This window comes from Mus caroli, chromosome 2, assembly GCF_900094665.2.
Source record: "Mus caroli chromosome 2, CAROLI_EIJ_v1.1, whole genome shotgun sequence".
Classification (NCBI taxonomy): domain Eukaryota; kingdom Metazoa; phylum Chordata; class Mammalia; order Rodentia; family Muridae; genus Mus; species Mus caroli.
In genome coordinates, this window is record NC_034571.1 from 111190986 (window position 1) to 111218280 (window position 27295).

A 27295-nucleotide genomic window follows, 5' to 3' on the forward strand; every position below is an offset into this window, starting at 1 on the left:
CTCTCTCTCTCTCTCTCTCTCTCTCTCTCTCTCTCTCTCTCTCTCTCTCTCTCTCTTGTTATCTCAAGATGTAAGCTCTCACTCACTGCTCCAGGGCAATGTCAGCCTGCCTGCCGCCATGCTCCCAGCCATGATGATCATGGACTCTTAACCATCTGGGACCACAAGTTCTTAAATGCTTCCTTTCATACATGGCCTTGATCATGGTGTTTTATATGGCAATAGAAGAGAAACATAGACAACAGTTAAGTAGCATAGAAAAGCTAAGAGTTGTCTAGCTGGGTGGGAATGGTAGTGTACCTATGATCTCAACACTTGAGATACAAAGACAGAATTCCCAGAGCCAGCTGGCAAGCCAGACAAGCCAAAATGGCAAGCTCTGGGCTGAGCAAGGGACCCTTCCTCAATTAGGTGGAGAGTAATCAAGAAAGACAGCCAACCTCAGGCTTCTGCACACACGTGAACATGCATACACATACACATAAATAACACACAACTTTTAATGTTCTACAGCCTAATGGGTTAACTCAGGTAGGCAACAATTGTATATTTCCAAAATATCTAGAAAAGAGAATGTATTAGTCAGGGTTCTCTAGAGTCACAGAACTTATGGAAGGTCTCTATATATTAAGGGAATTTATTGTAATGACTTACAGTCTGTAGTCCAACTAACCCAACAATGAGCAGCTATGAATGGGAAGTCCAAGACAATAGTAGCTGCTCAGTCCCATGAAGCTGGTTGTTTCAGTTAGTCTCTGGTATAGGCTGGAATCCTGAAGAAATAGTTTCCAACAGATGTAAGTACAAGCAGCCAAAGAAGACTGAATCTTCCTTCTTCCAGTGTCCTTATGCAGGCCTGCAGCAGAAGGTATGACCCAGATTAAAGGTGTGTATCACACCTGCATCTAAAACTTGCTTTGTCCCATACTGACCTTGAACTCAGAGATCTGCTTGCCTCAGTCTCCTGGGATTAAAGGCATGTACTACCATACCTGGGCCTAAGCTTTTTATGACCACTATGCCTCAAGATCTCCATGCCACGATCCAGGTCAGAAACTTGTGTCTTCCAGCCTCACAATTTGGATCACAGGTGAGCCCTCCAATTCTGGACTGTAGGTCATTCCAGATATAGTCAAGTTGACAACCAGGAACAGCCACATCACAGAGGACCTTGAGTATTCCTAACACAAAGAAATGTACAGCATTTGAGATGGTGGACATCTCGATCTGGTCCTCACACATTGCATACGCATATAGCAGTGTCACTGTGCTGCACCCCCTAAATATGACAACTATCTTATGCCACATAAAAATCTTAAAAACACCTTTTTTCATTATTGCTGAAAGAACAGAATGATTGACTGAGTTATCCATTCAGTGACAATATCCTTCAGAAATGAAGAATTTTGTATCACAAAGGAAAGAAGGAAGAAGGAAGGAGAGGGTTTAAAGAATAAGAGAATCTCCAAGTATGCTGAGAGGCTTGGGGACTTCAGACAGACAAAACCACTCCTAACAAGCCTTGAAATGTATGTTTATAGATTCTAAACCTGTTGGGTTGACCCTTGACTGAACATACAGAAACCCAAAGCAACATGTTTTTTAGATTTTTGGATTAATAAGCCACTGCAAAGAGAGGAATTTCTTTTACCAGCATGTTAGGATATAGCAGATATGTGACACATTACACTTTGATGGTTAGTGCAGCGTTTTAACTTTATTTACTTTGCTTTGCCTTGCTGGGGATAGAACCTAAGGCCTTGTACTTGCCAAGCAGGTACTCTGCTAAGCTGTAACCCTAGTCCTGATAACGAGTACCACAAGATAATGAATGTATACATCACCCGCAAAATGGACATTTAGTTTCTGTGGATCCCTTTCTCCTCCTCCTCGTCAATTAGTCTTGGCCATAGGCCAGCACTTATCCTCTTTCTATTACTAAATGTGTGTTTCTTAGTATATTACAGGAATGGAATCATGGTGCAGAACTGCATAGGTACATGCTTAACATGTGTGTGCTTGTGTGTATATCTTTGTGAGTGTTTATATATGTGTGTGTGTGTGTATGTGTGTGTGTGTGTGTGTGTGTGATTCTATTGTCAAATGAAAAAAAAAAATCATTGGTTCCAAAAGTAACTACTGTTCTCTAGAAAACACTGTCAAGAGAATGAAAAGGTATGCTAACAATCACATATATGATGATAAAGAATGTACATTGAGAATATATAAATGGCTCTCTAAACTCAGTTATAAGACAATTCAACACTTTAGGTGCACCGTAGGTCAGGTAAAAAAGAAGATACAAGGGTTTCAAATAAGCATAGGAAAATGATCAAACTATTGGTGACATAAATGCAAAGTAAGACACAATGAGCAAGTTCAAACCCAGTCTGCTCTATACAGTCAGCCCACGATAGACAGCAGCCAGAGACATCACTCAGCATCCCACAGTAGCTCCCTGCAACTCAGAATTTCTGGTCTGGAATGGCCATAGTGCTAAGATTAAAGGCTTCTGATCCAACATTTTGACTACAGGGCATGCACCAGCCATGCAGAACCACGTGTGGGATGGCCCAGACTGACTGTCCAGGGACTGCACTGCAGATTTTGCTTAGCAGAAAGAAACTGCATTGGTCAATTTCTGGGCAACATGTTTATTACAGAGCAAAGAGGAGTCAATGTTCTCCTGGAATCTGAACCGGGAGAAAAGCAGGCCCCTAGTAAGTGCTGTGGGGTTGAGCACTGTGCTAAGAGACTTTGTTGGGCTAAGGATGTGGTTCAGTGTTAGAGCACCACTTATCTCTCCCCAGAGATACAATTAAACAAACAATGCATTTGACCCTCTTGACCACTGGGAGAGATGAATAGTAGGCTGGAACCCCTACGCATCCTTGCACAGGCTGGGAAAACCCCGTCTTCCCTCCTTCCCCAAACCCTGTCTGCACAGCGAAACCTCCCCTGTCTGCTTGGAAAACCTCAGGGCTAACATGAGGCTATCATCATTCCTCCTCTTCGAGTTTCACACAACCCACCAAAAGAGTGGCCACCAGGGGTTCAGTCCTTGACTGTGTATGGGCACAATCCTAGCTTCTAGCTCATACATCATCACCCTGTGCCCAGGCTCATAAAACTCACCTGCCTTGGCCTGGAAGCGTGGCTTCACTGACCTCTGCCTGTGAGATAGGGATCCCACCTGAGAGCTGCCTCCTAATAAACCTGCCTGTATCTACTTTTAATATTGTCTAATCCGGCCTATATCTGCATCATCAGGGGAGAGGCAACGCCTACTAATAAATATTTTTCCTATTTCAGGCCCAGAAAGATGACAAACCCCAGGAGTAAAAGAACTGGGTCAGGTCTAATGCCAGCTCCTCAGAGGCTGAGGCAGGAGGATCACTTGCTTAAGGTGTGCCTTGACTATGGAATGAGTTCCAGACCGACCTGAGCAACTGAATTGCAGGTTTTGGAAGTCGTGCTTTTGCTCATCAGAAAAGACCACTGGCGAGCATTCAGATCCACCAAGAAGCAGCAGTGACATCGTCGATGAAGCAGGCCTTCTAAAATTGAGAAATAGTTGCAACCTATCCTCTGATGTACTTACTATTCATTTTCTGTTGCTCTCTGTCCTTTTGTTGCATTTCCTGGCTCTTCCCCCTCTTTTCTCCTGAGATGTTAGGGTTTGGTTGTTGTTTTCAATATTTATTTATTTATTTAATGTATACGAGAACACTGTAGCTGTCTTCAGACACACCAGAAGAGGGCATCAGATCCCATTACAGATGGCTGTGAGCCACCATGTGGTTGCTGGGAAGTGAATTTGGGGATCTCTGGAAGGAGTAGTCAGTGTTCTTAACTGCTGAGCCATCTCTCCAGCCCCAGACATCAGTGCCCAAGGGCCCCATGCATATGAGTCAACTACTTTAATACTGAACCACAACCCTCACCCTGTTCTATTTTGTTAAAGCCTATTTCACACAGTCTTCTTACCAGAATAGTTCATAGAAATCCAGGCTCAACTGGCTTAGAGAGAAAGGATGATCTTGACACAGTAAATGTGATGGTTTGTATATGCCTGGCCCAGGGAGTGGCACTATTAGGAGGTGGCACTATTTTGGAGGAAGTGTGTCACTGCGGGCATGGGCTTAAGACTGCTATCCTAGCTTCCTGGAAGCCAATCTTCTCATTGCTGCCTTCGGAACTCTCAACTCCTCCAACCAATATCTGCCTGAACGCTGCCAAGCTCCCACCTTGATGATAATGGACTGAGCCTCTGAACCTGTAAGCCAGCCCCAATTAAATGTCCTTATAAGAGTTGCCTTGGTCATGGTGTCTGTTCACAGCAGTAAAACCTTAACTAAGACAGTAAAACTGAAAAATTCATAATAGCTTCAGGCAGGGTTCCATTGAAGTGCTATAACACCCACTGCAACAACAAACACTCAAACCCCTTGGGCCCCATTCTCTTTATAAAACAGCCATGTGAGAATCTCCTACTTATACTTAGTATTTTGTGCCATTTGATGTTTCTTATAAATAGTAGACATCTAACTGTGATGACTTGAGTAAGAATGTCCCACATAGGCTTATATATTTGAATGCTCAGCTGTTAGTGAGGTTGTTTGGGAAGGATTAAGTGGTGTGTCTTTGTTGGAGGAGGTGTGTCACTGGGTGTTGGCTTTGAGCATTCAAAAGCCACAGCAGCCCAGTTAGCTCTCTCTATCTTATACTTATGGATCACATGTAAGCTCTCAGCTTCTGCTCCAGGGCCATGCCTGCTGCCTGCTGCCTACTGCCTGTTCCCCCACTGTGATGATCATGGACTCTAGCCCCTTGGAACCTTGAGCCCTGAATTGCATGCTTTCTTTTACAAGTTACCTTGGTTTTAGTGTTTTGTTACAGCAATAGAAAAACAACTAAAACACCAGCTATTAAAGTCTAAAGAGAATTATCTAAGAGACAAGTGAGTGGAATGTGGAGTCTCTTTAGGTATACAAACTATCATACATAGTAAAGTAATACTGGATAAATTACAATCTGTATTTGTACAACATTGAACCCTAATATAATCTATGAAAGTTAGCTAGTAATAAGGCAGCCTCTAGACAAAAAATAAAATAAAATAAAATAAAAAAATAAAAACAAAAAACAGCTCCTGCCTTAAAGAGAATAAGGGACAGTTTATTCTGAAGCTATTTTGAGTGGTCATGGCCCAGGAAACCAGTTCTAGGTTGTATGTTCCAGCTGGAAGCTGTTTCCTTGTGTTTTACTGAATAAAGAAAGCCACAAGTCACAAGTTTTAAATACATTGATGATAATCAGAGAGGTCATTACAGCAAGATAGGGGAAGGTTTATAGGCGTCTGATGCTATCTGATGTCATTCTTACCTCTTGGCTTAGTTGTCTGCAAAATTAATAGATAAGAATTATCTATTAGTCACAGAATACTAGTTCTAACATAGACCTGGGTAAGGAATGGTATTCATGGTGCTAAAGCTAGCCCCAGATGAGATAATTAGCTTCTGGACTTGAAACAATTGAACCTCACATCACTGCAGTTTTGATCAGTCAGTCTCTGCACATACAGTTTCTGTCCTGGGATTCTATATATTCAATAGCAACACTAGATGACTGTAATAACAAGAGTTTGGAGAAAGCTCTGGAGGGAGAGAGCATATGGGAACTCTCTAAACTACCTACCTGAATGTCTGTAAACTTGGGGAAAATAAGGGTGCTTTTTCAAACCAGTAAGTTGAAACATTGTTGCACCTCTGTTACAATGTTTCAAAGTTAAAGACTAACAAAGTTCCTGTCAGGGACAAGGACCAGAACTTTGAAACACTAATGGTAACACAAAATTTCTACTTTGGAATACAGTTGACAGTTTCTAGTTTCTTATTTTGAAATTGTGACATTAAATTAATTACAAACTTATATAAGGGTTGCAAGAATCATTCAAAGAATTCACATGATCTTTCACTTAAATTATCCCATGGTCAACATTGGATACTTATGGTCCTATGTGTCATAGATATATGGACAACAAAACTCTCTTCATTTTGAATTACTTGGTAGCAAATTGTTGGTTTAACATTTCTATTATCCATTAATGATACAGTGAAATTTTCTTAATAAGCAGGACCCTTTTCTACATGTCTATATGGTCACTTGTTCTATGGGTTCTCTCTGAATTGAAACATCACCTCCAGGTGAGAGGCAGATGCTCACAATCCCAGAAAATAAACACCCCCTCCTTCCCAGCAGTAGAAAAAAAAAGGTGAACAACTTCTAGGGAGAAGACTCTGGCCTGGGTAACTCACAGAGATTCTAGGACTGTGGAGTGTGGGGCTCCCTGCAAGCTGTGCAGGTAGCTCACAATAGTAGCTTCCAGGGTCTTCCCTCTTGCTGGGGTGTGGTTTTTGCTGGTGTAGCTGCTTTTAAGTCATCCCTGCTCCTTTAAGTAACTCCTCACCCACATTTCTATTAGTAGCACCAATAACAACCCCAATGGTTCATCAAGTTATATATTGGTGCATTTGTTACTTTGTGGTAAATTTGTGTGTGTGTGTGTGTGTGTGTGTGTGTTGTGTCACCCCAGGAAAAGACTGTCACACAATAATTATTGTTTTATTAAATAAAAGTATTTTTATTATTTTGCATTAATTTACTATACAGATATTAATAACATAGACAGTGTTACACTTTAAGGTGTAATGGTAACCTTATATGGGTTTCAAATGTCCTTTTCTGTTACACACATGCTTCTTTATAAACAAAGCCCACAATATTTGATATTTAAAGCACTCCTAAGGATGGAGAAAATGAAACAATACTGGTGATGACATCTGACATTGTGGACTTGGATGACAAATACCTGGGTTATTATAATGTTTCCTCTGCTTTTATGTTGAAAAAAATCCATATTGAGTTTTTCTTTTGTAATAGAAAAAGAGCAGTTGAAAATGGAAGGATTTTAGAGATTAGTGTGACCATATTTGTGATTTAAGAACTTTACTTTGGCTACAATAGGAAGAGCTGCTTAACGTGAGACAAGGATGAAGACGGCCGAATAGAGAGCCAGTGAAGAGGTGGTAAAAATGGGCTGCAGCTTAGGGGGAAACTGGGGACATGATGACAGTTTGAATGTGAGAACTGGAAAAAAAAAAAGGCAGCACTCAACAAATATCTTCACTGTTTGTTGAGTTCTGCCATGTATCCAGGCAGGGGTCCCTGGAAACAGAACAGGTCTCCAGCTGAAGGAGGGAGGAGATGGTTTCTAAAAGGCCTTTGTGTTACCTTATCTGATCAGAGTGATGAATGAAGGTGAGATGCCTAAGTCAACATTACTAAGTGAACAAGATAGATGCAAACAAGATTGACAGAGACATGTCACCTAACCTAACTTGAGGCATGATAATGCATTTTTTTTTTCTGAATCAAGCTACAGCAGGTAGACAACAAAGCAATAGCAATGTCTGAATAGATAGGTTACTTATATGCATGAAAAAAAATATGGTCAAATAGGGATGGTGGCATGGTCTCATGATCCTAGCGCTGAGAGGATAAAATAGGAAGATTACTATGAATTCAAGGCCAGACCATGCTGCAGAGGGAGACCCTGACTCATATGGACACAAATACATCCCTAAGTATGTAAAGTAGGGTGCAACATTTTACATGAATGCGAACGCTCAAATTTACACTAAATGAACTGGTCGGATAATTCTCTTTGTGGGAGTTGAAAATGCAAGGCAAGAATTTCAGAGAGTCCAGAGAGCATGCATGAGACATTTAATTAATGATTCAAGAGTAACGAATGTGGGAAACAGGTTTTACGTTTTTTTCCTCCCAGTAGTCTCATTCTGGGAAGGTCAGGTAAGATAAACGATTTAACTCATGACTGCACTCTAAAATTTTCCTCTCGCTATCCAGGCAGGGTGAAGGAGTTCCAGCGCCTGTTTCTGCTACATACTTGTTTTGTGAAAACTAATATGTGTTGTCACTTTGACCTGAGAGACTGGCTCTCCAAAGTATGTTGGCAATTCCTGACTCAATTTCTCCCCTCAGGAAGAAGGCAAAGCTTTCCCCTACTCTTGTTCTACTAGAAGTCTTGGGCCCTGGGAAGTTGGAGCAAAACCCCGCCCACTGGCCTTCTCCGGAGTGGGCCAAAGGAGTCAGCCGCGGAGAACCCCGCCTTCAGACCCGCCTCCTGGCCTAGGCTCCGCCCAAGGCCCTCTCACCTGCTCAGAGTCACGCCCCTAGGCCGGTCTTCAGCTCGAGGCTCCGCCCCCAGGTTCGTCTCCCGCTGGAGATCCTGTCTTTAAAGCGCCTCCCCAGAGCAGAGCCACACCCCCTAGGCCTGTCATCAGCTCGAGACCCCTCCCCCAGGCCCGACTCCGACTCGAGGCCCCGCCCCCAGCTCGGTCGAGGCGCGGGCCGGAGCTCCCCTACCCACCCCAGAATCACCGCTACCTCGCCTAGGCCGCTGCGCCTGCCCCGGCCGCCATGGCTGGGGGCCGTGGGGCCTCTGGACGCGGCCGGGCTGAGCCGCAGGAGAGCTATTCGCAGCGACAGGACCACGAGCTGCAGGCCCTGGAGGCCATTTACGGCTCGGACTTCCAGGATCTGCGGCCGGATGCGCGCGGACGGGTAGGAACGTGGTTGGTCTGGCCCGGTGTTCTCCTGTCTAGGAGCCCAGCCAGACGCCTCCAGTCTGGGGCGACCACTTAGATCCTGCAGGCTTTTCATCTTGCAGTTCCACTACCCTCACTTTCTGCCTCTGCACCGCCGCTGGTCTTGAGAAGGCAGCACCTGGGCTGAATTCTCTTTTTCCCCGGTTGGGTTCCTCTCTCTGCTGTGCTTCTTATTCCCACTGACGTCCCCTAACCACCCTTCGTCCTTCCAACCATTCTTCCCCACCCCGACTCGCCCCAGGCCTCGAGGTGGGTTGTGACTGCACATTCATAGTCGCTCATTGCTGCTTTGTGCTGGGAATGCTTAGGGGGCGTGGGTCCAGGTCTTGTGCTCTCAGCAGACTCCCAGGTCACACTGTGTAAATCCCGTTTCCGGTGTGGAAGAACTTTTTGTACCTTCCTCCGAGACTTTTGAGGAATAGGTATAGAACACGTTTATTGTCGCTGTAATGCAGTGTTTACCGAGTTCTATTTAAAACATCACTTTCCTTTTTTGTGTGGAAGTTAGGCTGAGGGCAGTGACAGTCTCTCCCTATCCTGGAATAGTGTATCTGCAGAACTAAAATGTTCCTGAAGTTTGAAAGTACTTCTTTCCTCCATCTGCCTTACTTCTTTAACTCACAGTGTCTGCCTTTTCTCAGTATCTAGTATTTCTTTAGGAAAAGGCTTTACTTAAGCTGTCAGGGCCAAGATTCTCCCACTAAACCAATATACTTTTTAATTTAATGATTTAGACGCTAGGAACACAGTCATGGGTAAAACACGCCCAAAACCCCTGCTGCCGGCAGGAAGCTTACTTTTCTAGGCCTTATTTGTAATTTACATACAGTTTATACATGCTTCTGGTAAATAGTAAGATAACCTACAGGTCATCCGGCAACTTCTCTGTTTCCAGGGAACCAGGAAGTAGGGCCTAAGCCACCAGAATAGTGTTACAGAATGTGCGGGGAACTCAGGTAGACCCAGCTGGCTTTTTGTTTTGTTTTGTTTTAGTTTTATGTTCCCAAGGTGCAGGAAAATGGAAGGAAAACCATCAGCCACTTTTAGGTAATGATACTGATAATCCTAAGAATTTATAGCTGATCCCAGTTAGCCCAGGAATTTACAGCTCACGGTGGCCTTTATAACCAAGAAGACTTAACACAGAGATACCGTAAAAGGCAGGTAGAGTTATTCAGTAGTAGACTCTGGCTCTGGATCACAAGCAATATCACCAACACTTTCTTTCATAGGCCTTTCAGGCAAATAACTGATGCTCAGTCTGATGAGTCAGAGGTTACTCTTTGAACAAGCTCTCATTAGCACCCGCTACTTGCCTTTCTTCAGGGAAAGGTTATTCGGTGCCACTATCCTGAATCTAGAACCCTTGAGGCCTAGTAGTTTTCAGAATTCAGAAGTGTTCTTACACATAATCCGGGGTGTATGTGCCTCCTCCTTCCATGCCTGTGGGGTGTGTTCAAAATGTAAACGCAATGAAATAAATGTATGAATATGCAAATGTCAGCCTGAACACAGTGAGGACCATGACCTCTTCTCATTTCAGGTCAAGTTTACTGCCAGTAAACTCAGATCACTTTTTTTAACTTTTGGGGGATATGTCATGGATTAAATGTCAGCTTTGAAACATTTCATTCATGGATAGTCAAACAGTTCAGAGTGTATATCAAAAATTTACACATTTAAAAGTTTGGGCATCAATCATTTAAGATATAGTTTATAATTCAAGGACATTTAAAAAATAGTACTTATTTATCTTGTCTAGCTTTCCGTATCAGCAGAGGGTCTGCTTCCTCCCTTAGGAGGCATTGCAAACCCTCCCTCCTTCCTTCTGTCTCTGGGTCCACTGGTCGTTTATGAGTGCACTTATCTCTTTAGCCTTTGTCAACATTGCATGCTCTGTCCTTTCATTTTGACAGTAAATGAATGAAACCTGTCCCATCTAATTTGTATTTCATTGGTTAGAAATCATGTTCATGTTTTTTCTTTTCTTTTTCTCTGAACTGTTCCTTTTTTTGTTTGTTTATTTTTTGTTTTTTGTTTTTTGAGACAGGGTTTCTCTGTCCTGGAACTCACTCTGTAGACCAGGCTGGCCTTGAACTCAGAAATCCACCTGCCTCTGCCTCCCAAGTGCTAGGATTAAAGGCGTGCGCCACCACTGCCCATCTCTGAACTGTTCTTAGTCATTGATTTATTTTTCTCTTCTAAGGTCTATTTTCTTACTCAATGGTAAAAATGTAGATATATGTTAGGGAAATTTTATTTGTGGTAACATGAAACAAAAATTTTCTCCTAAATTAATCATAGACATATTTATGTAATTTATGCAGTTAAAAATTTTTAACAGAATCAAAATGAACTACTTGTTTTCTGAACCACATGGGTATTTTATTTCCCTCTTCCCCATCTACAAAGCACTTCCTCATCTGAGGGTGGGTGCTTGCCTAGCACATCCTATGTTTGATTTCTCAGCACTAAGAAACAAAAGTTGGGGGAAAAAAGACCCTCCCCCTGCTCCAGTGTTACCATAAAAAAAATAGAAGGAAGAAAGAAAGAAAAGAAAGAGGATAAGTCGTCAGATGTTTTTGTTTAGTTATTTAAATTATTTAATTATTTCATGACACACACGAGCTCCACCTGCCTCTGACTCCTGAGTGTTGGGACTAAAGGCATGTGCCACCACACCCAGAGACTTCATTTTTTTAAAGCTTCCATCAAATAAATGTAGAAATATCTTTTTCAAGAGGGTCTAGATCATGTTCTCCGGGTGCTGTCCATTCTCACAGTCTGAGAAACAGGTGAAGTTTCCACTTCTGCTGCCAATCTGAAGTGTTGCCTCTATACACACACACACACACACACACACACACACAGAGGTTGCTAACCCTTCCATTCCAGTGCTTGGTATAAAGCTTTCCAAAGTTGATGTTAGCAATTCCCAAATGTATTTGCATCTATTCCTTGCCACTATCTCTTTAATTATCAATGCTGTTATAACATTGTTTTAAACTATTATACATTCTTAACAGTCCTCGGTGTTTAACATTGTTGCCATTCACTGTACTGAATTTTCCTGTTTCAATGTGAATGTTTAAATGGCCTTGCCTGATACCTTCTTCTTTCACTTTCTGCTGCTATAACATGCTACTACAGATTGGAAACTTTATAAACCAAGACCAAAGCACAATTTATTTCTTACAGTCCTAGAGCCTAGAAAGTCTAAAATCAAGGGGCTACACCTTGTGAGGACCTTGCTGATCATAAATAGCAGAAGGCATGGCATACCAAAGGAGGGTATTCCTGTGTGCTTGTGTATCTCTTTGTCATCTTTTTTTTTTTTTTTTTCGAGACAGGGTTTCTCTGTATAGCCCTGGGTGTCCTGGAACTCACTTTGTAGACCAGGATCGATTAGTTTTCTAATACTTTTGAGGGACACATTGAAACTATAGCACCTGGTCCAAATCCTGTTCGAATATTTATTAGAACAAATTCTGAATGTTGTGATGCTTGTTCAAAATGGAGCTGAAGGTCATATTAAATTTTAAAGAATCTAATGTTTGTTGGTTTTTTTAATTTGATGAGCAAATGTTTGAGAAAAGATAAACTTGGTCATTATAAACAAAGTATTCAGTTTTAGAGATGGAGGAAAGAGGGAAATAAATATTTAAGGCATTTCATATAAATCTAGAGGAATGTTATCTAATTCCATTTTCTGAGCACTTGCCATTAGTATCTTTCTGGCTGTTAACTGTCTTCATTTTTTTCCTGATATGATGTGTGTGTGTGTGTGTCTGTCTGTCTGTCTGTCTGTCTGTTTTTACTCACGCACGTGCATGCATGTGTGCATGTGTGCATACTTACAGTGTACCACAATATGTGTTGAGTCCAGAAAAGGATATCAGGTATCTTTCTCTGTTGCTTTCCACTTGTAGTCTTTTGTTTGTTTGTTTGTTTGTTTTGTTTTGTTTTTAATTGAGACATGATCTCTCACTGTACCTTAAGCTCACCATTTGGCTAGGCTGCCTCCACTTACCTCTACCCTCCAAAGCTTGGATTATCAGCACACATAGGCATGTGGATACATATGGGTTTTCCGTGGATCCTGAGAATTCACTCAGGGCCTCGTGATAATACAGGGGGCCCACCCAGCCATTCTTCCAGTCCACTGTCTCCGTTTTTTGGTTCTGTACAGATTTACAAGCAGGCTGCCCAGATTATCTCCCTTCCCCCATGGCTCTATCCTGGTCTCATGTAGGCTGCTTCCATCTGAATGCTATTTCCATTTGGAAGAGAAAAAAAGAAGCTATGCTGATTAAAGTTTACCTTCAAATGCAAGGAGGACAGATAGCAGGAAACTAGGTAACAATTCTAGACAGATACCTCAAACTGGTTAAAGTGTGTGCCTTTTTTCCTTAACAATTATGATAGATACATATGTATACACAGTAACTCCTGACTTGTAAGTGTACTCAGCAATTATTCACACTGGGTTTGATGGATGTTTATATAACAAATTAATTTCCCAAACCTTATCCTCACTTTGGTGCCTGTTTTCTAACCCAGTGAAGTCTAATGATGGGACTGTCACCCCATACCTTTCAGTCTTGGAACCTGAAGATTTTCAGCTTCATGAAGTTAAAATATTCAGCTTTTAAGGATATTGACCCTTCCCTCTAGTATGTGTAACAAGCACAGACATGTACCTAAACCAATTCATATTGCTGATCCCAAGTGTTTAGGAGACAAAGGTGCCTGAGAGAAGCTTTGTTAAGCAGCTTTTTTAAAAAGTAAAAAGATTGGGTCTGGAGAGATGGCTCAATGGTTAAGAGCACTGACTGCTCTTCCAGAGGTCCTGAGTTCAATTCCCAGCAACCACATGATGGCTTATAACCATCTGTAATGGGATCTGATACTCTTCTTCTGGTGGGTCTGAAGACAGCAACAGTGTACTCACATACATAAATAAATACATCTTTTTAAAAAATGAAAGAAGATTTAGCTTGGCACAGTTGTAAAGCTTTTTTTTTTTTTTTTGTCAGTCAACTTTTGCTTTGGGGTCTGTATTGTTAGTCAAGGTTCTCTAGAGTAACAAAATTTATAGAATGATTATCTATCTATCTATCTATCTATCATCTATCTACTGTCCATCTACACACAGAGAAGAGGGGTATTAGAATGACTTAAAAACTGTGATCCAGCTAGTCCCACTATGGCTGCCTATGAATATAAAGTCCCAGAAGCCCGAAGTTGTTCAGTCCACACGGCTGGATGTCTCAGCTGTTCTTCAGTGCATGCTGGAATCCTGAAGAAATAGGCTCTAATGCTAGTGAAGGAATAGACTTGCTAGCAAGGGCTAGAGCAAGCAGGCAAAGAAAAAGAGCAAACTTTCTTCTTCCATGCCCTTTATATAGGCTGCCAGCCAAAGGTGTGGTACAGTTAGAGGTGGATCTTCCCACCTCAAAGATCTGAATGACTTCTCACTTCTAATGGTTTAATTAGAAAAAAATCCCTCATAGGTGTGTCCAGTCATGTAGGCTTTAGTTAATCCCAGATGCTGTCAAGTTGACAACCAAGAATAGCCATCATATAGCCTTTGTCAAGGCCTTTCACTTCATGGTCGTACAGAGGAAGAGAAGGGCTGTATATATATATGAACCCTGGAGAGTGGGAAGGGCTTCTTCTTAGGGTGAACTTTCAGTTGTTGAGGTTTAAGGTTCTAATCTCTGAAAGAACTCTTCTTTGAGTTATTTCATTATTTGAGTTCTACATTATTGTTTTTGTCATTTTTCTTTCAGTAAGTTGGTGGTGGTTAGTATTAAATTAGCTGCACATGGCAGAGAACCTAACAGTGATATTTGTACATAAAAGTCTGGGGCTCAGGAGCTCTTCCTTCTTGCTAAGGATGCTCTGCCCTTGATGTGCCCTTGTGCTCTAACACCGTTGTCTGAACTCCAGCCTTCATAGCTTTATTCCAACCTGTTTGGAAAAAAAATGTGTAAAGAAACTGCATATGAAGTTGGGCACAATGGTACCAACGCATAATGTCAACCCTCAGAAGGGTGAGACAGAAGGATCTTGAGTTCAGGGCTAGCCTGGGCTATATACCAAATCCCCAAATCAGCAGAAACTGTTGTATCCTTTTCTTTTGTGTTTGTTGTTGTTGTTTGTTTGTTCCATTAACTTATTTATTCACTTAACATCCTGATTGAAGCCCCACCTCACCTCCCAGTAGCCCCCTCACACAGCCCCTCCACCATACCTACCCTTTTCCTCTGAGAAGGGAGAGGTCCCCCTCTGGGTACCAACCTTCCCTGACACATCAAGTCACTGTAGGACTGGGTACATCCTCTCTCACTAAGGCCAGACAAATTTTCTCTTAAGATCATTTTCTCTAAATTTCACATGATCATTCTTTAAAAATAAACAAAACCCCAAAAAAGCCTTGTGGTTCGGGGGACTGAAATGCCATGTGCCAAACAACAGCTCCATCACTAGCCCAGCAAATGACAGATCTCAATTCTCTTAATTTTCCAGAAATTAATTCATTGGCTAAAACTAGCTGCAAAGTAGCCTGGGAGATGTACCCAACTAAACTGTCTGGTTCTATTGTTACAAAGTAAAGGAGAGACTGGATAATGAGGATAACTAGTAGGCTTTTCTGAGAAATACCCCAAAGTCTGTAATCTGTAGGGGAAATACTACAGGAGCCATTAAATTCTGTCAGCCAAAATAAGGGGCTTAAACATAACCAGCCTGTTGCTTCTGTGGCCTGTTCTTCCTTCTTTGGGTAACCCTCGCTTGGAACTCACACTGTGGCAAGTTGTTAGGCTTCATCTCATCTTGGGTCATTCCTAAGTGGCTGTGGTCTGTTCTTACATCTGAACCACCATCACTCGGCTCTTGGGCTCTGGAAGTGGAAACCTTTATGCCAGGTGTCTCCTCACTTCAAGTCATGTTCTATCCTGGTTTCTAAATATTGGTTTTGGTGTTAGCTACCCTGGCTCTTTCATCCCTCGTGGTTCTGTGGTGTTGCTGCACTGTGGAGTTATCTAGACTGTGACCTACCTGGGGCTCTGTGGCTGCTCCATCCAAGGAATATTTACTGGATATGTTTTATTCAGCCCAGAATTCTATAGACCATTACCGTTCCATGATCCCCAGTGGTCCTGGGAGCTGGCTCTCAGAAGCCTCTGCTCTAGTTTTCGAGCAGTCCTTACATGGATTCATTTGTACTTCATTAAGTGCAAGGGTGTCTTAGTGTTGTGTAGTTCTCCAGTGAACTACTGCCTCCTCAAGTTTGCTTCCTGCTTCAGTGACTCCAAGCATTTAGCCATGGCCTGCAAGACCCTTTCCCAAGGAGGTTAGTTACATCCAGATAGACTCATTTTCTGTGTGATAGAGAATGGTCTGAGCAGCTAGAGCCAGGCTCACTCCAGGAGACCTGATGGCCCCAGTGTTCTAGGGAAAGTTCTGAATGTGCAGTGCTCTTCTCCATCTCAGTGGTCTCTACCAGCTTTGCCTTCACTGTCGGCCTGGTTCCAGGGTAGTCATTCTGAGGAACTCCGAAAGGTCAGCATGACTTTTCACAAAGCAGACAAGACAATCCTTGGCTTGGCCATCATCAACAAGAGTGCCCTAGCTGGGATGCTCTGGCCTTGCAGGCATGTGCACTCAAGGGATGTTGTGTGAAGCACCTTCAGCACCACACAGTCCAAAAAACCTAGACAATTCAAGTGAAAGCTCTTTGAAGGTGATTTTATAACTGGAAAGTTCATTTTTTTAAGATGCAGAAAATGCATTCTTAGAATTGTTCATAGTGTAGGATCTACAGTGTTAACTATAAATGATTTTTTTCATGGGTAATCCAGTATAGATGCCAAACCCTTCTCCTTCCTATTCAGTAAGAGGATCAACCACAGGTATGCTGTCTGTATCAGCTAATAAACATTCATTCAGCACTTAGAAGAAAACTGACAAGAAGGAATGTTGATCAGTTTTCAGAGATAACTTAGTCTGTGTGTCATCTTCCTGCTTCAGCATCCCAGAAACTAGGATTAGAGCTGTGAGCCATGGTTCTTGGCTCTCCCTTTGGTATTAAAATACTATATCTGAAGCTGGACGTGGTGACACATGCCTTTAATCCCAGCACTCGGGAGGCAGAGGCAGGCGGATTTCTGAGTTCGAGGCCAGCCTGGTCTACAGAGTGAGTTCCAGGACAGCCAAGGCTACACAGAGAAACCCTGTCTCGAAAAATCAAAAAAAAAAAAAAAAATACTATATCTGCCCTAGGAAGATAGCTCAGTGGAGAAAGCATTGGGCCTCGAACTTGAGGACCAGAACTTGGACTCCACCAGGCATGGTGGTTGCCTGTGATCCCAATACTTGAGAGACAGAGACAGGGTCCCCGGGGCAAGCTGGCTGGTTAGTCTAGATGGAATTGGCAAGCTTTGGGTTCAAGAAACCCTGCCTCAATAAATCTAGGGTGATCAAGAAAGATACCCTGACATCAACCTCAGGCATCTCTATGAAAATGCACACAATGTGTTTTCACCCCCCCACACACACGCGCACACACATGCACCCATACATACACATGAACCCATACACACACATGCACCCATACACACACATGTACCCATACATACACGTGCACCCATACACACACATGCACCCGCTCATCCTACACATGCTAAAAAAATTCTGTATTGTTCTAAAGTACTATATATTAGAGAAAATAATTTTTAAGATTTATTTATTGTATGTATATGAGTACACTGTAGCTGTCATCAGACACACCAGAAGAGGGCACTGGATTCCATTACAGATGGTTGTGAGCCACCATGTGGTTGCTGGGAATTGAATTCAGGACCTCTGGAAGAACAGTGAGTGCTCTTAACTGCTGAGCCATCTCTCCAGCCTCCAAGAAATAATTTCTTAACAGAATGTTAATTGGTGATTGTAATGTCTTTTCAAAATTTATGTTCAGTGAGATAATAGTCTATAAAGATGTGTCTTGATGTAGAAAGCACAGGTAAAATTTTGACTAGCTTTCTCTTCATGTGTCTATCTCTAAAATGGAGCCAAATAATCTTCTAACTTTGCCAGACTCTTGTCAGAAAATAAATAATAATATAGGTAAAGAGTGATTGATAGGACTTAGAATAAGCAAGGCAGGTAGGAGGAGTAGCCTCAGCTAAAAGATTGGCTGTAAATTGGTAATTGTAGAAACTGTATGGTGGGTACAAGGTTCTATCCTATCATTATCTCTACTTACCTTTGACATTTTCCCTAATTAAACACTTCAAAAAGAAAGTGAGGCTATTTGGGGCTCAGCCAAAGGACCTGCGCTTCCCAGCCCAGGACTGCCTGTAACTACAGCTCCAAGGGGGTCCAACACCTTCCTTTGGCTTCTTTAGTACCTGCCCACAGGTGGCATACATTCACATAAACACACACATAACACAGCTAATTTTTGAAGTAATGATGATAACTCTTTGAACTGTAGCTGTGTAAGAAGCATGGTCACATATCATCAGAAGCATCAGATAGCCACTTTCTCCCTATCAACAAAATAACTCCTGTGCGAATTCTCTTGGCATCTTAAGCCACAATGCTGTCCTGCTGTGGTGGAGAGTGGTTTTGCCCCACCCTCTGGGCTCCTCTAAGGAAACCCCAGCCTCTCCTCCTCACTGTCTCTCCTTTTTGACTCCCTAGATGCTGACCTTCCTTGCCTTGCTGTATCCAGGATCCGCACTACGCCAGCCTGCTCTTCCGGCTGTTCCCACCAGCACCCTCATGGGCTTTAGTATCTTTCCTATCTTTAAAATCAAAACAACAACAACAAAATCTCTCCCTTGAGTTCATATCATCCCCTCTCTCTCAACCACTCCCAGCGCACCCACCTCTGCCGTGTTCCCTGTCCCTATTCACATTCAGCCTTGAAGGAGCTGTCTGGGTTTGCAGTGTCCACTTGCTCACCTAGCTGTCACTCCTCGGCATACTGTCTTGTGTTTGATGCCCATTACACTGAAGGTCAAGATCACTACCTGTGGCCTCCATGGCCCCAGCCATAAAATCTGCTCTCATCCTTCACCACCTGAGGGATCAACTGGCACAAGACCCTTCCTCTCCTTTGTGTCCTTCATTGCCCGATCTCTCTTAGCTTGATCTCAAATCCATTTTCTCTTCCCCCTCCCACATTCCCTCCTTCTGTGGATGTCCAACATTGGCTTAATCGTTATAATGATTTTTTTGTTTATTTGAAATTTACAGTGCTGGGGATATAACCCAGACCCTTATACATGCAAGGCAAACACTCTACCACTGAGCTACACCCCCAGCCCTGTTCATTTTTATTTCTGCCTTCAGTCTTCCCCATTCATTCCTCAACAGCCAGAGTGGTTTTTTTAAAGTGTATGTTGTATCTTATCATTGCCCATCTTTAAATCCTGCCGAGTTTGTTGTCTGGCTGACCTTTCTCAGTACACCTGCTTTCCTTGATCGCCCTTCACACATATGCCCCAGGCCCACTGGCCTCCTTTTGGCCTTTGGGGGCACCCATCTCTGCCCAGGATCAGCTTATCTGCCTAAACATTCCCCAGTGACCACATCTGAGCATGTTCCCTTATACCTCAAACACATTAAATGATCAAAGTGCTCATGTAAGAGTCCTGAGGAGGCAGGAGCTAGCTTCTTGTAAGTACTAACAAAAAATTGCCCATTGAGACAACTGTAAGCTGCTCATAAATATTTTTGATGAGATCAGGCTGGGCCAATTCTGTTCAGATTTCAATATAAATACAGGATGAAAACATTCAATATCTGAAATATGAATTCTAAAGTACTCCCCCAAAGAAAGTTTTAAAAATCTACAACTATTTCAAAATCTAAAACCTCTACAATATGAAACACACCCCAGGCATTTCAGGCAGGTATGGTTGACCTGTGTCCCCTGCTCATGTGGTCTTTTTTACTATACCTGTTCAGGTCACTCAGCCCCGCTTCCTTTGCGGCTCTCCCCGTCCTTTGCCTCTGATCATCTGCCCTCTAGTCTGTATGTGTTTGATGGGGCCAGGTCTGTCTAGATTCACCTTCCGCCTCCAGGCCAGCACCTAGCACATAGTTAACCAGTAACTTCTAAGTAGTGGAAGCCCAGTGGGTGTTTTTCTTCAATCCTTTGATACCTTTGACAGGAAAATGTATTTTTTTCTGACATTTTCACTTTTAAACCATGCTTTTGGAAACATGACAGAATACTTCTGTAAACCATAAGTACTTTCAAAACTTGGGAATAGAACTTTTCAACTAAGGTGATCATTCTCATTCTCATTACGATTGTTTCTCCAGGGGATAGAGAAGGTGGCGCAGTGCTTGTGAGCACCGTCTTCTCTTCCAGAGGCTCGGAGTTTGATTCGCAGCTCACAGCTGTCTGTAACTCCAGTTCCAGGGGATCTGATGCCTTCTTCTGTCTCCACAGGCACCAGGCACACGCATGGTGCACAGAGATAGATGCAAGCAGAACACCCATACACATAAAATGATAATTGATCCTCTGATTGGCTGGGACGGTGTGAAGCAGCTCTAACAGCGTACAGGGACAGGTCGGGAAGAGGAAAACCCTACAAGATGTGTTCCTTTTCTCTTTTAGGTGAGAGAGCCTCCTGAAATCAACTTAGTTCTTTACCCTCAGGGCCTAGCTGGTGAAGAAGTATATGTGCAAGTGGAACTGAGGGTTAAGTGCCCGCCGACATACCCAGATGTGTGAGTACCTGTGTGAGAAGCTTCCGTGTCATTTCGCTTTCTGTTTTGACAGCATAGGAACATTACAGATGGGAGCATTTCCTCTGCCCTTCCTTTGTCTGCCAATGTAACGTTTCATTTCCCATCACCTGTATCTCAGTAACACTACATCAGCCCTAGACTTTTTACAAAGCTGCCTTTAAGTCTGCATATAGCTGTAGAGTGCTCACTACCGATGCTAATATTCACTCATTGACTGGATGCTAGTATTTACTCATTGACCACCTTTTTGCTTTTGCAACTTTCATGCTTATTTAATTCTTTGTAATCTAGAGAGAAGGAAGGTCTATACATATAGGATAAAGATGTGGCGAGCATTTAAAGTGCTTCCTTTATAGCCACTGGAGATGAGATGACCTGACCTGCCCTGCCCGGCCTTTCACTGCCTGGAATAAAGAGAGGAATGGAGCTACTGTTTTTCTCAGTGGAGCAGCATAAGTCTGACGAGGTGGTATAGGGTTGTCCCCTGTGCTCCAGGGCTGTCCCCAGCCCTGCAGACCTTGACCATCCGAGTCCCTCCCCACCAATACCTTGAGTATTCTCCAGTGGGAGAGGAAACCAAAACTACACATAGATGTAAGCACTCAAGAAGCTGACATCACCACTGGGCATGAAGCTAGAACAAAAGCATCCCCATGAGGACTCAGTGGGCTCTGCTGTAAGCATCCCCAGGACCTCCGATTGGCTGGGACAGTGTCTGGCAGTTCTAGCTTAATGTGCAGGGACAGGTGAGGGGTCATGGGGAAGGTGGCAAATGGAAGGAGGTGCTCCTTTCCTCAGTGGGTGGGGCACGAATGGAGGCTGTGGATTTAAGAAATGGTGAAGAAGAATCTCATTGGTTCAGTCTGAGCTTCCTGAAGTCAGTAACTCCCGTGCTTCCAGCAGGCTTGAGAGCGCATGCATAGATGCTTGTGGGAGGTTGACTCATGAGAAATGTAATTAAGTTTATGAAATAAAATTAAGCCAGTGGCTCTCTGGCTTTTGTTTTATGCTTCATGGTGCGGTATACATGGTGTCTTTGCTGACACTACGTTAGTGCAGATGGCTTAGGTCAGGGCTCACTTTATCAAGAATGTTATTGCTTAAATGCCAGGTACAAGCCCCCATGCTCTTGATGTATAAGTTGTGGTTGTAAACGTGAGCATTCTCACAACCTCCTTAGATTAGATAATTTGCTAGAATGACTCACAGAACTCAGAACAAGTAATTTTCTGGTTTGTTGTAAAGGATTTGGTCTAAAATAGCCCAAGAAGGCTGCATAGGCCAGAGCATAGGGAGGGGTATGGATCTGAGTGTCCTCTCCAGGCCACCATCCTCAGCTCTTCCACATGCTTGGCAGTTCACAGTACCCTTGAGCCTTGCTGTTCAGGGGACTGGGCGAGGTTTTGCTCTCTAGGCATGAATGAACAGTAATTAAGTCATTGACCATGGCGATTGAGCTCAGTCTCCAGCACCTCCTTCCTCCTTAGGGGTCAGGGGTATGGTTGGAATATCTCATCCCATGGTCAAGGCTGGAGCTATCCTAGCCACCTTTACCCTCATACTGTGCTGGCACCCAAGCAAGCATTAACCTTTCCTCATAAACACTGCTCTGGCTGAAAGGGTTTGTGATGAAGAACATAATATGCTTTCCTGAGCTCTGCCACCCAGGAAATTCCAAAGGCAGTGGGGCCTTTGAGCCAGAATCTGTGGCCAAAGATCACAGGTAACATATTCTTTATTGTGCCATAGACTCAAGCACTCAAATGTTTGTTCTTGAAAAGTCAACATGAAAAGCCCAGATATGTGCATACTGAAATACTAATTATAGCGTAATTTCTGAAAGCAAATAGACTAGAACCAGGCAGCAGGCCCATGCTATGGTCCCAGAATTAAGTCAGGAAGATTGTGAGCCTGAGACCACAAAGGAGAGCCCTAGAGCACAATTTCTTGCCTTGGAGCTCCTGTTGGGTTAACAGGAGATCTTTGTTAGTTGAGCTGGTCTGTGCATGATGGAAAATTGAGTCACAATCCTGACTTGCCTGTTAAAAGCTTGTTCCTGGGCTGCGATAACCCAGAGTCTGCAGATCTCCATAAATGTCACCTGGGAAACCAAAACTCCCCTGGTCGAAAAGCTACCAACTTCAAAGAACTAGGCAGACAGATTATATGTCCATTTGATACAAACATGGAATGACTTGGGGCTGTAGAGATGGCTCAGTGGTTAAGAGCACTGACTGCACTTCCGAAGGTCTTGAGTTCAAATCCCAGCAACCACATAGTGGCTCACAACCATCTGTAACAAGTCCTAATGCCCTCTTCTGGTGTGTCTGAAGACATCTACAGTGTACTTACATATAATAAGTAAATAAATAAATCTTAAACATAGAACAACATAGAAATGCTTAGAACTTAGAAAGTTTAAAAGTACTCTTATCAACCACACAAAATTATCATGTCAAGGACATAAAGCATTAGTATGATACATGACAAGTTCTGTTAATATTGCTGTATAGATTTTTTTTTTTTGAGACACGGTCTCGTTGTGTAGCCCTGGCTGGCCTGTATTCAATATGCTGACTACCTAGCCTCAAATTCACAGAGATCCACCCACCTCTGCCTGAGACTAAAGGTGTGCATCACCACACCTGGCCAAATAGGAGAGGCTGGAGAACTGTCTGAGTAGTTAAACACACTGGCTGTCCTTCCAGAGGACCCACATTCAAATCCCAGCACCCACATGGTGCTCACAGCTGCCAGCAACTCTAGTCCTAAGGGATCTGACACCCTCTTCTGGCTTTCACAGATACTGTGGCATACAGACATAAACGTCAGCAAAACAACCATGCATACACATAGCATAAGAATAGATCATTTTTTTTAATTATGTAAGTGCTGGAGGGATAAATCAGTGCTTGATGAATAAGCACAAGAACCTGAGTACTTGTTTCCAGCACATACATAAAAAGCTGAACGTGCTGGTGTGCATGGTATTCCCAACACTGGTGTCCCCTGGAAGTGTTGGCCAATGCTGGGACTCACCTGATGAGGGAGTCCCAGGTTCCATCGATAGAGACTGTCTCCAAAATCAAGGGGGACAGCTCCTAGGAAGCAGTACCTGATGTTGACCTCTGTCCTCTACAGGCACAGACGCACATGCACACATTCACCTACACACATTCACCTGCACAAAGACACACACAGAAACAATTGTGTAAGGCTTGATTCTAGGGACTGCTCCAGTCAGTTTAAAATAATGTGATATAGGAGAACGCTTATGCACAGTGGTCCTTGATTCCTCTGTGTGAGAGAATCCTGGGTGTGGTAGGCCATCTGTGGACTCAACACATTGGTATTACTAAGGTTTTTTTAAAAAAATACAGACTTGTATCTCCCAGATTTTATCTGTTCAGGAAGATCCTGACTATAGCATCCTGTTCTACAGGGTGGTAATGGAGCCTTGAGAGAGTGCACACTAGGTGAATACACAGGAAGGCTTCACCAAGGTAAAATGCTAGGAACCCCTTAGAAATGCTTAACAGGAAGTGATGAATCACCTTCTCATCAGGAAAATGACGTAAATTCTGCTTAATCCCAGAGAGCTATTAATGGATGTTTATTGGTTAGGAATAAAGGAAACCCGGAGGCTGACTGTGTAATTTCCTTGAGTTTAAAGTGTTTTCTTAGATGAACTCTGAGGGCTGAAGCAGCATGCAAACCATGGGATAGGCAGGTTTCTATGATGCACTCGACTAGTGTTCAGGAGGCATGCACACGTGAGAGCACACACACACAGCAGAATGGTGTGACAGGTGTGGACCATTGTGAGACTCCAGATGGATCATGATGACTGCACTCATCAGGCATTCTTGGGCTTCCTGCTGAAGCCCAAGAATGTGCAGAGAATTACAGTACAGAGGAGCACATAGCCAAGTCAGCAGTCAGACAAGGAGCAGAAGGAGCAGGACGCATGCTGTCGAGGGCATCGGAGTCAGCAGCAGCAGGGAATGGTGCTGGGACATCTTAACCAGATCGTTAAAAGACTATCAAAGCAGATGAGTTGGGAGCAAGCCTAGTGAGGGGCAATGGGGCTTTGTATATTTGGGCCTTCCCACTTCTCCATTGGGTACAAGGTTCTCCATGCCGAGCACTGTATCAGCTGGAATTGTTGGGCATGTAGTTGAAGGCCTTCTGAGGTTAAAGGGATGCATGGCTGGTCACACGGGGAGTTTCAGCTAGGAGGTCTGGATATTGGATCCTCAGATGCTCAAGCTGGGAGCCTAGCATACCTTAAAACAAGCTGCAGACTTCCTTCTCAAGTAACTTCTTTCTGTGTGTGTCTGTTTTTTCAGAGTTCCCGAAATAGAGTTAAAAAATACTAAAGGCCTGTCGAATGAAAGTGTTAATTTGTTAAAATCACACCTGGAAGAACTGGCCAAAAAGCAGTGTGGAGAGGTAAGGGTGGCCAAGCTGGAGCTTTGGAAACAAAACAGAAAGATCCCACTCACCTCTGCGCAGCCTGCCCCAGTAGTAACACTTACAACACTGAGTACATGATCACAGCCTCCATCCTGACAGTGATGCTTGGGGTCAAGGTGGCGGCTAACTCCATCTCCATAAAGATCCTGCGCTATGTTCTTCTTGGCCTCTTTCCAGTTCCCCCACTCTCTCCTTCATACCTGGCAACCACTAGTCCATCCTCCATTTCTATAATCTCATTTGAAGATCTTTCATACGGTATATAACCTTAGGAGAGGTTGGTAATTTTTTCAGGTTCTCTGAAGAGTTTCCCAAGTGGTTAAATGTAACAATAATTGTTACATTTCATAGCTGAATAGTATTCCACCTTGATGTTCCTTTAGCCATTTACAAGATGAAATACATTGAGTTTTCTAGTTTTTAGTTATAAATAAAGTTGCTCTAAATACTCCCACACATGTTCTTCAAGCTAGAGTGATAAACCTGTCCTAAGTAAAAGGGGTGTACTCATCCTACAGAGTAGCACAGCCTAGTCACACGGCTGCTTCCCTTTGTGATCGATCGCGCACCAGCCAGGGAGCTACAGAGTCTGCTCCACCCAGTATCTCAGCTGTCAGCCGCAGGGAGTCAGGCCAAGAGGTCAAAGTGCAATGTAGTGTTGTCCAGCCTTACATAGGAAGGGGATTCCGACATTCACCACAACGTAGTGCAACCTTAAAGAAGCTGGAATAAGTGAAATGAGCTGGCTGTAGTAAGACAGGTACTCCGTGACTATTCCAGAGAGTCAAACTCACAGGACAGAGAGGAGAATGGTAGCTGCTGGGGCTGGGAGAGCAAGGAATGGCAAATTCATTCAGTGGGAGTGGTTTCAAGTTGGAAAGTCTTGGAAGTGGGTGGCAGCGATGCCTGTCAGTCACGGTTGCCCGGCAGTATTTCTGCATGTCTCAGTAGTGGACAGAGTGCTGCAGGAGTCTGCCCCAAAAACTGGAGGAAAAAAAGCTTAGGGGAGCCATCCTCATGGGATGAGGTTGGAGGGGCATAAAGTGTGGGACTGGGCTGTGCAGATCCAGCATGTTTTCATAGCTCTGAAGTCCTGGCAGTTGAAAATACAATTCTAAAGAATTCATTTATGTTTTCAAGTAAAATGGAGTGTAATGAAACGTTAGCACAAGCTTAGGGACTGGCTGTGGTAGGGTCTTCCCTGAAGGCTGCCTGTTAAAGTAACAAGGCTTCATTCTTTACAAGGAGGAGCACCAAAAGCAATGATTAGGAACATTCACCTTTGCCCCAGTGATGTTTTGGAGGATGTGGGGTGCTGGGGGACAGAGTCCCACTAGATGGCTCTGGTGGCCCAAATCAGAGGTGTGTGCCCACATGCTCAACACTCCTCTGAGTGACTTTTGATCTTCATTAGTAGATCTTGGTTGGTTGGTTGGTTGGTTTTTTGTTTGTTTGTTTTTGTTTTGTTTTGTTTTTTTGAAACAGAGTCTCACTATGTAGCCCTGGAGCTCACATAGAAACCAGGCTGGCCTCACAGACATCTGCCTGTCTCTGCCTCCTGAGTACTGGGATTAGTCAGGGAGTGCACTACACACCTGGCTGTGTATTAGCACGTCTTTATTAGTCGTGGAAAGTGATCTAAAGTGTACCAAAGATTCTTTTTTTTTTTTTAACTGATAAAATCAAACTCCTGCGTTCCTCCCTGAGTCAGTCAGAAGGTATTTACTGAACATCTTATGCTGGGGAACTGTGGTGTTCAGACGATTTGGCCTCAGTGAGGGGCACAGACAAAGCACAGTCTAAGACCATGGCAGACTGGAGACTAATGCTCTGGAGAATGATGAGGTGTCCAGAGTGGAAAGAGGACAGGAGAAGTCCTTCAGCAGTATCTGAGGCAAGTCCTGAATGGACAGGAGAGAAGTCCTCAGTAAGACTTACTTTGGAATATGTTTGCTTTTATCCAGTCCTACAAATTGTATCAGACTTCACTTGCTCAGAAAGTGTAATAAGTTAAATCAATGAGAACAAAACTTTGACAGTTGTGGTCTTGCCTGTTTCTGGTTTAGAAATGGTCTCTCGGAGTGGTGGAAACATTTTGCTTTATCCAATGTTCCTTTAGCCCTTGCTTAGCCTCTAGACTGGTATTACTCAACCCTAGGTCAAGATATATTTAGTAAACACCACCGCTTCTGGTATAATAAGAAAGTATATCACCTCTACCAAATGAAGGCTGCACTTTCTTAGCACATACTCCTGGGAAGGTCGACTGTGAACAGACTCGCAGCTTCTCGAGGAAAGCGTCATCAATGCTCAGGCCCCTTAGAAGCAGCATGAAAGAGTAAGATGTTAAA

The 27295-nt window shown here is 43.3% G+C and overlaps 1 protein-coding gene across 3 annotated transcripts in view; it reads left to right on the plus strand.

Moving 5' to 3' along the window:
• The first annotated feature begins 8411 nt into the window (after nt 1–8411).
• The window catches only part of Eif2ak4 (eukaryotic translation initiation factor 2 alpha kinase 4), a 92645-nt gene continuing 73761 nt past the window's right edge, over nt 8412–27295 (plus strand). The window contains exons 1-3 of one of the 3 annotated variants that reach the window (XM_021183477.2): nt 8412–8646; nt 20335–20447; nt 24818–24920. In XM_021183477.2, coding sequence (XP_021039136.1) covers nt 8503–8646; nt 20335–20447; nt 24818–24920 — 360 coding nt within the window. In that variant the 5' untranslated portion in view covers nt 8412–8502. Of the gene's footprint in view, nt 8647–20334; nt 20448–24817; nt 24921–25594; nt 25705–27295 lie in introns of those variants that run through there. The other 2 variants (XM_029471630.1, XM_029471631.1) reach the window with 2 other exon arrangements.